At 44.5% G+C, this 17,549-nt stretch overlaps 1 protein-coding gene across 2 annotated transcripts; it reads left to right on the top strand.

The window, feature by feature from the left end:
- The first annotated feature begins 9,026 nt into the window (after positions 1 to 9,026).
- On the top strand, positions 9,027 to 16,806 carry LOC139421422 (platelet endothelial cell adhesion molecule-like). 2 transcript variants are annotated; one of them, XM_071172299.1, is made up of 15 exons: positions 9,027 to 9,211; positions 9,351 to 9,374; positions 10,881 to 11,174; positions 11,479 to 11,760; positions 11,934 to 12,194; positions 12,338 to 12,625; positions 13,338 to 13,637; positions 13,861 to 14,142; positions 14,277 to 14,409; positions 14,584 to 14,654; positions 14,973 to 15,026; positions 15,125 to 15,214; positions 15,373 to 15,429; positions 16,267 to 16,295; positions 16,502 to 16,806. In XM_071172299.1, exons 1-15 carry the CDS (start codon positions 9,154 to 9,156, stop codon positions 16,628 to 16,630), a joined length of 2,352 nt encoding a protein of 783 aa, XP_071028400.1. In that variant the 5' UTR covers positions 9,027 to 9,153; the 3' UTR covers positions 16,631 to 16,806. The 2 variants fall into 2 exon arrangements, with proteins under 2 accessions (XP_071028400.1, XP_071028401.1); XM_071172300.1 differs by lacking the exon at positions 16,267 to 16,295 and having other exon boundaries at positions 9,065 to 9,211.
- Positions 16,807 to 17,549: the final 743 nt, after the last annotated feature.

Here is a 17,549-nt window from a genome sequence, read left to right on the forward strand (position 1 = left end):
TCTTCCCCTCCCCTGAGGGACCTGTAGGATGATTTCCAAGTGACTGAGCATCATGACGAGGAGCTCAGCCAGATCCATTCAGACAGTCAGCTCCATCTCTACTGTACATCAGCCACAGTCAGCTGTGCACCTTCGTGTGGACAGACAGACAGACTGGCCATGGGCGCCAATTACACACAGCAGCATCCTGGGTAGAAGAATGTTTGACAACTACACTGTTAATGACAACCTAGAGCAGCGAAACAGTATGTTTTTGTTTAAATTAGGTGCACAGGGAGTCTGTGTTAATATACAGTATGTGTAAGGCAGGTGACTTTGAAAAGTCAGTTTGTCCAATGTGTGAAAACTTAAAAGCATGAGTACAAAACATGAAATAGGGCATTTTATGTAAACAATGTAAGCAAATGACTGCACAGGGGATGTTACATCTATATATGCATGCTAGCTTCCAGCTATATTGCAACATTGAGTCTGAAGGACTTAGGGTACAGTATGTGGGTGGGTGCTGGACCCCTCAGTGACTTTGTGAGAAAACAAAGCTTTTTGACATTAACCCATGAGCCAGCGGGTCAATTAAACACTGACCTGTCCCATGAATGTTTAACGAATACAGGTCGTCACTCAGGTCCTGGGTCATATGGAGACGCAAAGACACACACCACACCGCACCACAACACAACACAACACACCACAACACAACACACCACACCACAACAAAGCACAGCAAAACAGAACAGAGCAGAACACAACACAACACAGCACAGCAAAACAGAACACAACACAACACAACACAGCACAGAAAAAAACAACACAACACAACACAGCACAACAAAACACAACACAGCACAGCACAGCAAAACACAACACAACACAGCAAAACAGAACACAACACAACACACCACAACACAGCACAGCAAAACAGAACAGAACACAACACAACACAACACAACAAAACAGAACAGAACACAACACAACACAGCAAAACAGAACAGAACACAACACAGCACAGCACAGCAAAACACAACACAACACAGCACAGCAAAACAGAACAGAACACAACACAACAAAACACAGCAAAACAGAACAGAACACAACACAGCACAGCACAGCAAAACACAACACAACACAGCAAAACAGAACAGAACACAACACAACACAACACAGCAAAACAGAACAGAACACAACACAGCACAGCACAGCAAAACAGAACAGAACACAACACAGCACAGCACAGCAAAACACAACACAACACAGCAAAACAGAACACAACACAACACAACACACCACAACACAGCACAGCAAAACAGAACAGAACACAACACAACACGGCAAAACAGAACAGAACACAACACAGCACAGCAAAACAGAACACAACACAACACAGCACAACACAACACAACACAGCAAAACAGAACACAGCACAACACAGCACAACACAACACAACACAGCAAAACAGAACACAACACAACACAACACAGCACAGCACAGCAAAACAGAACACAACACAACACAGCACAACACAACACAACACAGCAAAACAGAACACAACACAACACAACACAGCAAAACAGAACACAACACAACACAACACAGCAAAACAGAACAGAACACAACACAGCACAGCACAGCAAAACACAACACAACACAGCAAAACAGAACACAACACAACACAACACACCACAACACAGCACAGCAAAACAGAACACAACACAACACAGCAAAACAGAACACAACACAGCACAGCACAGCAAAACAGAACACAACACAACACAGCACAACACAACACAACACAGCAAAACAGAACACAACACAACACAACACAGCAAAACAGAACACAACACAACACAACACAGCAAAACAGAACAGAACACAACACAGCACAGCAAAACACAACACAACACAGCAAAACAGAACACAACACAACACACCACAACACAGCACAGCAAAACAGAACACAACACAACACAGCAAAACAGAACACAACACAACACAGCACAGCACAGCAAAACAGAACACAACACAACACAGCACAACACAACACAACACAGCAAAACAGAACACAACACAACACAACACAGCAAAACAGAACACAACACAACACAACACACCACAACCCAACACAGCACAGCAAAACAGAACAGAACACAACACAACACAGCAAAACAGAACACAACACAACACAACACAACACAGCAAAACAGAACAGAACACAACACAACACAACACAAGACAGCACAGCAAAACAGAACAGAACACAACACAACACAGCAAAACAGAACAGAACACAATTCAACACAACACAACACAACACAGCACAGCAAAACAGAACAGAACACAACACAACACAACACAGCACAGCAAAACAGAACACAACACAACACAACACAACAGAACAGAACACAACACAACACAGCAAAACAGAACACAACACAACACAGCACAGCACAACAGAACACAACACAACACAACACAACACAGCAAAACAGAACAGAACACAACACAGCACAGCAAAACAGAACACAACACAACACAACACAACACAGCAAAACAGAACACAACACAACACAACACAACACAGCAAAACAGAACACAACACAACACAGAACAGCACAACAGAACACAACACAACACAACACAGCAAAACAGAACACAACACAACACAACACAACACAGCAAAACAGAACAGAACACAACACAACACAGCACAGCAAAACAGAACACAACACAACACAACACACCACAACCCAACACAGCAAAACAGAACAGAACACAACACAACACAGCACAGCAAAACAGAACACACCACAACACACCACAACCCAACACAGCAAAACAGAACAGAACACAACACAACACACCACAACACAACACACCACAACACAGCACAGCAAAACAGAACAGAGCAGAACACAACACAACACAGCAAAACAGAACAGAACACAACACAACACACCACAACACAACACACCACAACACAGCACAGCAAAACAGAACAGAGCAGAACACAACACAGCAAAACAGAACACAACACACCACAACACACCACAACCCAACACAGCAAAACAGAACACAACACAACACAACACACCACAACCCAACACAGCAAAACAGAACACAACACAACACAGCACAGCACAACAGAACACAACACAACACAGCACAACACAACACAACACAGCAAAACAGAACACAACACAACACAACACAGCAAAACAGAACACAACACAACACAACACAGCAAAACAGAACAGAACACAACACAGCACAGCACAGCAAAACACAACACAACACAGCAAAACAGAACACAACACAACACAACACACCACAACACAGCACAGCAAAACAGAACACAACACAACACAGCAAAACAGAACACAACACAGCACAGCACAGCAAAACAGAACACAACACAACACAGCACAACACAACACAACACAGCAAAACAGAACACAACACAACACAACACAGCTAAACAGAACACAACACAACACAACACAGCAAAACAGAACAGAACACAGCACAGCACAGCAAAACACAACACAACACAGCAAAACAGAACACAACACAACACACCACAACACAGCACAGCAAAACAGAACACAACACAACACAGCAAAACAGAACACAACACAACACAGCACAGCACAGCAAAACAGAACACAACACAACACAGCACAACACAACACAACACAGCAAAACAGAACACAACACAACACAACACAGCAAAACAGAACACAACACAACACAACACACCACAACCCAACACAGCACAGCAAAACAGAACAGAACACAACACAACACAGCAAAACAGAACACAACACAACACAACACAACACAGCAAAACAGAACAGAACACAACACAACACAACACAAGACAGCACAGCAAAACAGAACAGAACACAACACAACACAGCAAAACAGAACAGAACACAATTCAACACAACACAACACAACACAGCACAGCAAAACAGAACAGAACACAACACAACACAACACAGCACAGCAAAACAGAACACAACACAACACAACACAACACAACAGAACAGAACACAACACAACACAGCAAAACAGAACACAACACAACACAGCACAGCACAACAGAACACAACACAACACAACACAACACAGCAAAACAGAACAGAACACAACACAGCACAGCAAAACAGAACACAACACAACACAACACAACACAACACAGCAAAACAGAACACAACACAACACAACACAACACAACACAGCAAAACAGAACACAACACAACACAGAACAGCACAACAGAACACAACACAACACAACACAGCAAAACAGAACACAACACAACACAACACAGCAAAACAGAACAGAACACAACACAACACAGCACAGCAAAACAGAACACAACACAACACAACACACCACAACCCAACACAGCAAAACAGAACAGAACACAACACAACACAGCACAGCAAAACAGAACACACCACAACACACCACAACCCAACACAGCAAAACAGAACAGAACACAACACAACACACCACAACACAACACACCACAACACAGCACAGCAAAACAGAACAGAGCAGAACACAACACAACACAGCAAAACAGAACAGAACACAACACAACACACCACAACACAACACACCACAACACAGCACAGCAAAACAGAACAGAGCAGAACACAACACAGCAAAACAGAACACAACACACCACAACACACCACAACCCAACACAGCAAAACAGAACACAACACAACACAACACACCACAACCCAACACAGCAAAACAGAACACAACACAACACAGCACAGCACAACAGAACACAACACAACACAACACAGCAAAACAGAACACAACACACCACAACACACCACAACACAACACAGCAAAACAGAACACAACACAACACAGCACAGCACAACAGAACACAACACAACACAACACAGCAAAACACAACACAACACACCACAACACACCACAACCCAACACAGCAAAACAGAACACAACACAACACAGCACAGCACAACAGAACACAACACAACACAGCAAAACAGAACACAACACAACACAACACAACACAACACAGCAAAACAGAACAGAACACAACACAACACAGCACTGCAAAACAGAACACAACACAACACAACACACCACAACCCAACACAGCAAAACAGAACAGAACACAACACAACACAGCACAGCAAAACAGAACACACCACAACACAACACACCACAACCCAACACAGCAAAACAGAACAGAACACAACACAACACACCACAACACAACACACCACAACACAGCATAGCAAAACAGAACAGAGCAGAACACAACACAACACAGCAAAACAGAACACAACACACCACAACACACCACAACCCAACACAGCAAAACAGAACACAACACAGCACAACACACCACAACCCAACACAGCAAAACAGAACACAACACAACACAGCACAGCAAAACAGAACACAACACAGCATAGCACAGCAAAACAGAACAGAGCAGAACACAACCCAACACAGCAAAACAGAACACAACACAGCACAACACACCACAACCCAATACAGCAAAACAGAACACAACACAACACAGCACAGCAAAACAGAACACAACACAGCATAGCACAGCAAAACACAACACAACACAGCAAAACAGAACAGAACACAACACACCTCAACACAACACAACACACCTCAACACAACACACCACAACACAACACAGCAAAACACAAGACACCTCAACACAACACAACACACCTCAACACAACACACCACAACACAACACAGCACAGCAAAACAGAACACAACACAACACAGCACACCAAAACCGAACAGAACAGAACACAACACACCACAACACAGCAAAACACAACACAACACGACACAACACAGCACAGCAAAACACAACACAACACAACAAAACACAGCACAGCAAAACAGAACACAACACACCACAACACAGCACAGCAAAACAGAACAGAACACAACAGAACACAACACAGCACACCACAGCACAGCAAAACAGAAAAACAGAACAGAACACAACACAGCACAACAGAACAGAACAGAACACAACACAACACACCACAGCACAGCACAGCAAAACACAACACACCACAGCACAGCACAGCAAAACAGAACACAACACAGCACAGCACAGCAAAACATAACAGAACACACCACAGCACAGCACAGCACAGCAAAACATAACACAACACAAGGACAGCAGCAATTAGGGCAACACCTCAGGCTCTGTACTGGCTTTGGGTTTCATTACATGACTCCTGTAGTAATACCTACAGCAAAGGTACAATTCCAGAATGTTGGCAGGTTCATTCCAGCTCCCCCCAATTTCACTTAATATTTCAATGCTACATAAACATTACAGGCTACGGGCATATGCAGATGTGGATGAGGTGATAAGAACGTGGAGTAGGTGATGTTGCTGCTGTAGCCCTTTCCCTGTGAGCCTTTAGCACCTCTTAGTGGTGAGATCTGAGAATTGCAATCAGGACTGAGCAGAAATTCACACTACAATGTGGACAGATAGACAGTTTGTGTAAAATGCCCCTATATGCTCTTTGGACAGAGTGGTTATTTCAGACATTCTCTGTTTGTCAAGTTCCTATTAGTGTACTATGTAGATCTCATCAGAACCACACTAGCCCAAGGCTTTTGTCTGAGGGGGAGCAAAGAAGTTGTCCTCACAAGGTAAGCAGTAATGAAGCACAGTCTTTCGGTTTGACTTTCTCCCACTGACTGTAAAATTGAATTTCCTGGCTACAGACATAACCTTTTAGGTTAACCCTTTATGTGTTGTATGGTCATACTGCCTTAAAACCTAGCGGGGGTTTTGTTGGAGTTGCCAATCATTCAGAAACAATAAGCACATGGGCAAAGTGCATTTTGGTCTGTATTTGGGGATATCTAATTCAAAACTCAATTTCCATTAGCAGACATGACTGATGGAGAGTTGACGTTAATGACGAAGATGATATTGCTAAGAATATCTTGAAGGAGTTAATCTAAGGATTCTTGTAATCTTTCATTATTTTGAACAACATTGTAATGAGAGGTTAGAATAAGATTCAGATCGTACTGTATGAACCCCTGCTGTGTTGCTGAAAGATTAACAGCAGGTGGTATCAAAGACTACATTGAGTAGTCACTCATCACACTCCTGCATGGGTTTGGCTTCAATGTCAACACTCAGACTCATCGTATCGTAGCATCATATCATGTCTGCCAATCAACCAGGGTCCTATCTACTGGCTAAAATCCACACTTGTTGAAGTCATGACTTCATCCCTCTATGTACACTAACAAAGCCAGGCAAGGCTTAAATAATACTCAACTACTGACAATAACAAATACAGTTCCTTCAGAAAGTATTCATACCCCTTGACTTTTTCCACATTTTGTTGTGTTACAGTCTGAATTTAAAATTGATTAAATGTAGATGTTTTTGGTCACTGGCCTACACACAATACCCCATAATGTCAAAGTGGAATTATGATTTGAATATATATATACAAATAATAATAAATAAACGAAAAGCTGAAATGTTTGTGTCAATAAGTATTCAACCCCTCTATTGTGGCAAGCTTAAAAACGCTCAGGAGTCCAGATTTGCTAAACCAATCACATAATAAGTTGCATGGACTCACTCTGTGCAATAATAGTGTTTAACATGATTTTTGGCTGACTACCTTACCTCTGTACCCCACACATACAACTATTTGTAAGATCCCTCAGTCGAGCAGTGAATATCAAACAAAGATTCAACCACAAAGACCAGGGAGGTTTTCAAAAGCCTTGCAAAGAATGGCACCTATTGGTGGATCAGTAAAAATATGAATAAAGCAGACATTGAATTCCCTTTGAGCATGGTGAGGGTATTAATTACACTTTGGAGGGTGTATCAATACACCCAGTCACAACAAAGATACAGGCGGCCTTCCTAACTCAGTTGCCAGAGAGGATTTTACCATGAGGACGAAGGTGACTTTAAAATAGTTACAGAGTTTAATGGCTGTGATAGAAGAAAACTGAGGATGGATCAACAACAGTGTAGTTACTCCACAATACTAACCTAATGGACAGAGTGAAAAGAAGGAAGCCTGTACAGAATAAATATATTCCAAAACATTCATCCTGTTTGCAACAACGCACTAAAGTAATACTGCAAAAAATGTGGCAAAGCAATTCACTTTTTGTTTAGGGCAAATCTAATACAGCACATTACTGAGTACCATTCTCCATATTTTGAAGCATACTGGTGGCTGCTCATGTAATGTGTGTGCTTGTAATCGTTAAGACTGGAGAGTTTTCAGGATAAAAAATAAACTGAATGAAGCACAGAAAAAAATGCTAGACGAAAACCTGGTTCAGTCTGCTTCCACCAGATACTGGGAAATGAATTCACATTTCTGCAGGTCAATAACCTAAAACACAAGGCCAAATCTACATTGGAGTTGCTTACCAAGAAGACAGTGAATGTTCCTGAGTGGCCGAGTTAGTTTTTACTTAAATCTGCTTGAAAATCTATGGCAAGACCTGAAATGGTTGTTAAGCAATGATCCACAAATAATTTGACAGATCTTAAAGAATTTTGAAATGAATAATGGGCAGATATTGTACAATCCAGGTGTGCAAAGCTCTTAGAGATTTACCCAGAATGACTCACAGCTGTAATCACTGCCAAAGGTGATTCTAACATGTATTGACTCATTTGGTGTGACTACTTAAGTAAATTAAATATTTCTGTACTTAATTTTCAATCAATTTGCAAAAATTTCACTTTGCCATTATAGGGTATTGTGTATAGATGGGTGAGGGGGAAAAAACAATTTAATTAACTTTGAATTCAAGCTGTAACACAACAAAAATTTGGGGTAAGTCAAGGCACTTTACATTTAGGAACTTGCACATCCTGAGGAAGCAGCGGTCATTTCCTGGTCAATGAAACAAAAAGAAGGCCAATGATAAGACGAAGGCGTAACACACACACATAGACAATTATGCCCCGCCCTCTCCGCCTTCCTGCTCCTTGCGTACTCCACCTCTCATTCCCTGTGGCCCGGCCCGTCTTTCCCTTCTTCCCCTGTCCCTCTGTGAGCGCCTGCCACTCTGGCTCCTGGCTGTGGTGCTGTATCAGTGTCATCACTCAGGATGGACTCCCCACCACTCTACCTGCCTCTGCTGCTGCTGACCTGTCTGCTCACCCTCTGTAAGGATCCAGCACTCTACTCTACTTTCTGAGCTCAGATAGGTTACCTTTAGTTCATATGTATGTCTGTCTCTCACATCACTTGCTTTCTATTCTTATTCCTCCTCCTCTGTCTCCCTCCACCTATCTCCACTCACAGGGCAAGGGGCAGGAGCTCAGTCATGTAAGTATGAGATACAATTACTTTCTGTGTTTGATGCCACTTTAATAAATGCACCATAGAGCTGGAAGAGTCCCAGCATAGAGACAGTTTGAGGGCAGTTGGTCCTCTCTACGGTTGATAAGCGGCTATTTTTATGCCTCACACAAAATAGTTATTTTTGTAGGAAATGGGTATTGTGAGCGTCTGGCTTCCTTGACATTTTCATATTTTTCATTCGATTTATTGAAGGTATTTTAAGCGGAATACACAGCTGGTTTCATTGTTTTGTGTCAGCATGTGAACGAGCTTCTGAGATGTTGAACCTCTTTGATCCACCTACATTCTCAGATACTGTAATGGTTTTATTTTTCTCAGCAACTTAGTTCATTCTGAGCTCTTGGTGGGGTATTGAGAGGGAGCTGGTGGCATATAACTGTAATAACAGACCGTATCTATTCCCCGAAGGCTGAGTCACAAATTTGGCTCCAAAGTACTTTTGGCTCAGGTCTCAGCCTTTTCTCCTGCATGGCTGAGCTGTATGTGTTACCTATTCTAAAAGCATTACCAGGGAGGATGTGGAACACTTTGTTGTGTCAGCTCAGGCCCAATAATGTTGTTGGTATTGAGTGCGAACAGGAGCCAAGGTAAGGCCACAGACCTCCCAGGGGAGGGGACAGTTGGTCTGTGTTTGTTAAAGTGTTTTCCTCCTTTCCTTCCTCCTCCAATTCTTGCTTACTGTGGAGGGCCACCAGGCGCACCTCCTGCTTACTGTGGAGGGCCACCAGGCACACCTCCTGCTTACTGTGGAGGGCCACCAGGCACACCTCCTGCTTACTGTGGAGGGCCACCAGGCACACCTCCTGCTTACTGTGGAGGGCCACCAGGCACACCTCCTGCTTACTGTGGTGGGCCACCAGGCACACCTCCTGCTTACTGTGCTGTGGAGTGGATTGCCGCCAGGCACACCTCCTGCTTACTGTGCAGTGGAGTGGATTGCCGCCAGGCACACCTCCTGCTTACTGTAGAGGGCCACCAGGCACACCTTCTGCTTACTGTGGAGGGCCACCAGGCACACCTCCTGCTTACTGTGGAGGGCCACCAGGCACACCTCCTGCTTACTGTGCAGTGGAGTGGATTGCCGCCAGGCACACCTCCTGCTTACTGTGCAGTGGAGTGGATTGCCGCCAGGCACACCTCCTGCTTACTGTGGAGGGCCACCAGGCACACCTCCTGCTTACTGTGGAGGGCCACCAGGCACACCTCCTACTTACTGTGGAGGGCCACCAGGCACACCTCCTGCTTACTGTGGAGGGCCGCCAGGCACACCTCCTGCTTACTGTGGAGGGCCGCTAGGCACCAGGGAAGGGCCTTCCTCTGTCTGGAGGACTGGAGTAAAGCACAGAGGGAACTCCCTGGCTAGTCTTGAAGAACAGTCCATTTAGCCTTGGTTATTTTGCACCCCAAATAGTAGTTTGCATTAGCCTTGGATGTCATTGTGTCTTTGTGTGTCTGTGTGTGTTTGTCCAGTATTCACCATAGATAGTGTGACACTCAAACTGGACCCAAGTGGTGAGGTAACCAGTGGGACCTTGATGAACCTGAACTGTGAGGTCAGCGTCAGCCATGACCAGTCCCACCCCATGACACACAGCTTCAACTTCCTGCGAGACGATGTCCTGGTCTACTCCAAAAACACCACCGAATCTGCGGTCCTTCACCAGCTCAACCCGGCCAGGGCTGCCAACTCTGGCACTTACAAGTGCCAGGTCATAGTTCAAGACAAGAGCAAAGGCAGCAGAACCCACAGACTCACAGTCACAGGTACTGCTGAAATGGATCCATGATTATATTGACTTTCTGGTAAACTCTCTAGATCTCTAGATCCCGTAGGGCGGTGCACAATTGGCCCAGCATCGTCCGGGTTAGGGTTTGGACGGGGTAGGCCGCCCTTGTAAATAAGAATTTGTTCTTAATTGACTTGTCTTTTTAAATAAAGGTTAAATAAAATAAAAAATATGTCATTCGTAATCCATTATATGTAGGTACATACAGTATCAAGTATTTTCCTCATGATGATGCATGGTATGTGACATCCTAGTGACTGACACTGATTGTTCGACCACAGGCTTGCAGACGCCTGTGCTGCAGGTGACCTCCCAGATCCTGTTTGAGGGGGATGAGGTGGCAGCTACCTGCAGCGCCCCAGATGAGTCTGGCTCCCTGCTCTTCCACTTTTACCAGGACCAGGAGAAGATCAAGCAGGTGAGGGCCATTGGGAACTCAGTGGGGACCAGGCTGGAGCTGAAGCATGCTGGGGACAAACACCTGCGCTGTTACTTTGAAATCACCATGCTGCCTGACGCTGGGAGGTCCAACAACAGTAACACTGTCAAGGTCATGGTCAAAGGTAAGTGTGGGGTTGAATGCTGACTATAACTGTTGCATTTGTTATTCGAAGGTACCGGTTCAGATTTACAGTAGCTATGGGCATTATGCTTCTGTGTGCTTCAATATTTGATCACCTGTAAGAAAATAAATGTTGGGTTAAAGAGTTTCCCTGTTCTTCTGTTGTATCATTAGAACTTTTCATCACACCTGTCATGAACATTCTTCCTGGTAAAGACGTGATTGAGGGTGACATTGTCGAGTTTGTCTGTCGAGTGGTGAACCCCCCATCCAATGTGACGGTCTTCCTGAACAAGGACAAGAGGGTGCTTAAGACAGCCTCCATTAGTCTTAGTCATTCGCTCAGAGTTCTGGCAGAGGACTCTGGGGAGTATGTGTGCAAGGTGGAAAGAGGCAATGTGCAGAAAGAAGCCTATGAGAGCATCAAAGTCAAAGGCAAGTATTAGATGTCTGACTGTGTTGTAAAAGGTTGGGCCACAGCGTGTGAGCGTTTTCTAACTTAATTTAATGTTTCGCCTGGCCAAAGTGTCTTTGAATTTAATGTTTGACACTCTGCTTTTTCTGTCTGATCCCCACAGAGTTGTTTTCCAAGCCAGTCCTGGTGATGAAGCCCAGAGAGGTGTTTGAGACAGAGCGCTTCACACTGAACTGTGATACTGACCGCTATTCCCATGAGAGAATCAACATTGGGGACGTGAAGTACTCCCTGTACAGGAACCAGGTCCTACTGACATCAGGAGGGAACTACAGTGCCACAGCACACCCCTCCCTTAATGGAAATTACTCCTGCCAGGCCCAAGCCCAAGGAAGAGGCCAAACCAAAAAGATCTTCAAAAACAGCACACAGATTGTCCTCAAGGCAAAAGGTGAGTCTCGCTGTGTGGTGTGGTGGTTAATTTCTTTACTTTCAAATGAGGAGAGACAAACTTATCACACAAGTCAGAGATATACTTAAACTGAATCTTTATTCACTTATTAATAAGGGAGCAGGTCAATACAACACACACATATAAAGTTAATCGATTGAGTGCCCTAAGATAATGATGGCTGGTTGACGAATCACCCTCAGATGATTCGTTGAGACAAAGGTACAAAGGTCTTTTATAGCCGAGATACACCCCCCTCAGTCTACATGACAAACAACAGATGTATGGAATGGGTTACAAGTTTAAGATTTGTTTGAAAGATACTGTCTGCTGTGAATTATAAGTATCTGCTGTAAAAACGTCTCATTGTGTAGAAACCAGGGTCTGGCCCCGAGCCATCTCTCCCTGGTAGCTTCCAGTCAGGCACACAGACACTAATCATGCTATGGAATGCGGCCTTGTTAGGTTTAACACACACAGATAGATAGACCCCTTATTATGTTGGATAAAACAACAATTTGATGCATTAACAGCCTTATAACAATTGTGTAATTTCTGTTGTGACAGTGGATGGGGTCAAAACACTCTTAAAAACACTCTCATTCAACATTCTCAAACATTGCATGTGCTTGATTTTCTAACCGTTTTTCTCTTCTCTGGTCGCTTTCTGTCTTATTCGTTCTCTTTTTTGTTCCCCCTCTCCCTCTGTCAGTGCCTGTGTCAGTCCCTCTTCTGAGCGTGGTAGGGGGCAGGTTGATCCTGGGCAAGCCCTTCCAGCTCCAGTGTCAGAGTGACAACGGTAGTCTGCCCATCACCTACACCCTGCTGAGCCCCCACAGACAAGCTGAGTTCAGGGTGGTCCGCAGACCCTGGGATCTGGCCCTCTTCAACATCACCTCCATCGACAGGAGCTCTGACATCCACAGCTTCTCCTGCAAAGCCGAGAACAACCCCAGTCAGCCCTACATGGAGAGCTCAGGAGAGCACCTACGACGCACTGCCACCATCATAGGTGAGTTGGCCACACCACCTGTTTATAACAGAACCAAATGTATACATACATACATACATACATTCATACATACATACATACATACATACATACATACATACATACATACATACACACACCTACATATGGCTCTGGTTTATAAAAGGGAGATGCTGGTACAGTCAGTCTAACTGATGACATAGTAGATTTACTGTAATGACTCAACAACATTAATTCCCCACAGAGCCAGTGTCCAGGCCAGTACTGACCGTGACACCCAAAATGGGGGACGTGGCTGAGGGGGAAGACCTGACCCTAACCTGCACTGTCCAGCGGGGCACGCCCCCCATCACCTACACATGGTATCACACAAAGAGTGCCCTGCCCCTGCTGTCCAAGACCACCAATGACAAGCGATTATCCCACTCGTTTCAAGGTGTCAGTAGAGAGCATGGAGGCGGATACTACTGCGTCACTAACAACCCATCCAATGACAGCCAGAGGAGTGCCATGGTCACTGTTGGAGGTGAGAGGGGAAGGGATCTTGCAGATGAAAGTATTATCACACAAACACACTGGTGTGTGACTAGAAGTCATTTAGCTAAATCCACTGTGGCTGAACTTGACCTGAGGTAACCTCTGTAACCTTGCTGTCTGCAGTGAAGTTGGCTGGCTGGAAGAAGGGGCTGATCGCAGCCTTCTGCATCCTGCTCACAGTGTCTCTCATCATCATCATCCTCGTTAAGAAATGCCTTCTTCCATTCAGAAGAGAGAGAACAGTGGAACTGTCAGTGTGAGTAGGCCTGACTTTGACTTCATCATACTACCATAGTCTATTCACAAACCATTGAATGTACAGTGATGCACAACTCTTTGTTTGGGAAGATGTGAATATTAAAGCGATAAAGGCCATATAGGAGTTTCCTGTTTCATTGTTCATTGTGTTTTCTTGTTCCCCCTCTCTCAGGAAACCAGCAAGCACTAAAACAGACGAGACTCTGAGGCTGACCCATGGAGAAGTCAATGAGGCTGCCAATGGTAAGATCTGTCTACTGATTTACTGTACAGTAGAACCTATATCTGCTGTCAGGACTTCACACTACTAAACCATTGGCCCATGATAGAAAGTTTATAGAGTCTTGCAGACCCCTACCATCTCAGCCTTAACCTTGCTCCAACCCTTCATTCTCTCAGGATGTCATCTTTCCATTCTGTGTGTTCCTTCCTCCTAGCTTGGCTCAGGGTAAAGAGCAAGTGAGGGGATGCATACCTAATATGGCAAAGCAATGAATGTTTCATCCAATTGGATGTGACCGGTGTCCTGTATGACTGACCCCTGGTCTCTGTGTTTTGCAGTCACTCCTGGGGTCATGGGAAGGAGCGTCTGGAGTGATCACGTCTCAGGCTCAGGTGAGTGTACCAGAGTTCATGAGGTCAACTCCTTCATTTCAACAGTAGGAGCATTAACTATGTGACTATTCATGTCTAACATTAAGTGTGACTTTTAGAGTCTGACGACCAGACCAGCGAGGAAACTACTGAGGTACCTGAGCCACAATACACTGAGGTCCATTCCCAGGAGGTAGACCCCACCAGAGGTAAGAGACTGACCCATCATCTTAGCTGGGAGGTGCTAGGCTTCAAATACGCATGGCAACATTATTATTGATCTATTGCTTAATGTCAAATAATCATGAGCTGTCCACTTGCATTTTTTGATTATGTCCCTATGAAGCATTTGTTTTTGCATTTCTAGCCCCCGTGAAGAAAGGCACAGACACTGTGTACAGCGAAGTGCGGAATTCGAATCAAGGTAAGACTGACATCCTGTTCAATGTTCACTGAAGCCCTATATACACTGAGAAACAGCAAATTAGATGGGCTTCTTCTCTGGGGTTTGAGAAATGTGCCATGCAGGAAACCAGGCCAAGCCTAACTCTAAACATCTGCATTGTCAGTGAGAGAGGGTGCCGTTAAGCCGGCCGCTTAGCCAGCTGTCCACTTCCTGCTCTCGTCAAAGGGAACTTCCTGTTATTACAATCCAACCCAAACACAGGGTCAGAGGACAGACTGCTCCCTTGTTTACCCCTGAAATAAGAACCCACACGCCAACCATATTGCCCATTGTTGAGTAATTGACCTACTCCTTGCAAATGTCAATGGTATTTGTATCAAACAATGTTGCAGCGCAGGGGAAGAGAAAACAATCATGGGCTTTGGCCTGCCTCTATATTGTCAAACAATGGGCTTGTCGGCAGGGAAACTGACTAGTAACACACACATTAGTGGTTGAAATGCGATAAGCCCAAGGTGTCAGTCTTGAGGAGAGGTGGAGGTTCTGGGTGGAGGGTGTTGTTTTGGGGAAGGGGGAGGCTCTGGGTGGAGGGTGTTGTTTTGGGAAAGAGGGAGGCTCTGGGTGGAGGGTGTTGTTTTGGGGAAGGAGGAGGCTCTGGGTGGAGGGTGTTGTTTTGGGGAAGGGGGAAGCTCTGGGTGGAGGGTGTTGTTTTGGGGAAGGAGGAGGCTCTGGGTGGAGGGTGTTGTTTTGGGGAAGGGGGAGGCGCTGGGTGGAGGGTGTTGTTTTGGGGAAGAGGGAGGCTCTGGGTGGAGGGTGTTATTTTCCTGAGCTTGTCTCCTGCTCTTGTTTTTACAGGTGAGTCAGCGTCCGAACAAGCTGACGGCGTAAGTAGAGCAATGTATTAACAAATACACTCATGTACGTAACAGTACTGTTTTACATACAGTACATAGACCTTATGACTGTTTTGTCTTAGAGGGACCCCTTATGGAGAAAATCAGATTCAACACAGGAGGAGGAAACTGCTGGAATACACAGAAACAGACACTGGCTTCTTCTTGTAATTTTTATTTTATTTTGTCTATTTCAGCAAGGCTCAGTTGAGTATGCCCAGTTAAACCACAATGACCATGAGTCAGAAGAACCAGAGCACGAACCCCGGCCTGAACCAGAGCCAGAACCAGAACAAGGGTCAGAACAAGACGGACAACTTGAATGACCACCATCAATATTTATTCTCTGATTTATTCAGCCCATTGAGCTGTTATTGATTTGAATGCATTTGTATATTTTCTATATTTTTTACACCTCTTCTTCTTAACCTTTTGTACAGTCTTTAAATGCCTGTAATTATGCCTTTGTGAATTGAGAATAAAACAATGCAGCAGAATGGGAGACCTTGTCCTGTGTCTCAATGAGAAAAAAATTGTTATTGACGGTTTCTGTCACCTCTCCTGAGAACGTGCACATAGGATGTGTGTTGTTACCCAGAGGAAAATACACACAAATACATTTTCCTCCATTGTGAGCTGAGCTCCATGGACAGGAAGGAAACCTTTGAAGCCTGCAGGATGTAGTGACAGTCATGCGCTGTGACACCCCCGTAGAGAAGTGTGACAATATGAGAAAAGAAAGTCTATACCCCCTGGTGGGTGACCAGGCAAACCACTCTCCCTCTCCTGACCAGAGGAGGGCAGCACCTTGCTTACGATTCAGTAGGGAAACTTGGTGCCACACTGCTGAACTCATGTGAGAGGTTTCCACTGTGTTTTAGCATCAATGCATTTCAATTTCAGTTTCCATCCTTTCATTCCTTTTCTCAGTAGTTGGTTACCAGAGGAGATTTAAAACAGACAAACAAACTTTAAAGTGTAGGCTATATTGTCTTTGTACAAAGGTGTACACCGAACTGCAGTACTTTCAGAACCTCTCTTCAGTCCGAAAGGCTAGTGGAGTTATCATGCCCAAGGGAACACAACAACATTACATTAGTAAGGTCTGTGCCATCACATATCCTTGATCACAAAATCTAAACATCTATATTAGCTATATTGTATTTGTTTATTCAAAAAGCTTAATGAGACATCACCAAGGTGATCTGAACAACAAAGACCTATAGCCCACAAGAGATTGATTCG

This window comes from Oncorhynchus clarkii, chromosome 12 (assembly GCF_045791955.1).
Source record: "Oncorhynchus clarkii lewisi isolate Uvic-CL-2024 chromosome 12, UVic_Ocla_1.0, whole genome shotgun sequence".
Classification (NCBI taxonomy): domain Eukaryota; kingdom Metazoa; phylum Chordata; class Actinopteri; order Salmoniformes; family Salmonidae; genus Oncorhynchus; species Oncorhynchus clarkii.

What these genes read in the sequence shown, in the direction of transcription:
- LOC139421422 (XM_071172299.1), top strand. Translation starts at nt 9,154, where the DNA reads ATGGACTCCCCACCACTCTACCTGCCTCTGCTGCTGCTGACCTGTCTG. An exon ending in GATTGTCCTCAAGGCAAAAG is followed by an intron (nt 12,626 to 13,337) that starts GTGAGTCTCGCT and finishes TCCCTCTGTCAG; the next exon opens with TGCCTGTGTCAGTCCCTCTT. An exon ending in TGCCATGGTCACTGTTGGAG is followed by an intron (nt 14,143 to 14,276) that starts GTGAGAGGGGAA and finishes TGCTGTCTGCAG; the next exon opens with TGAAGTTGGCTGGCTGGAAG.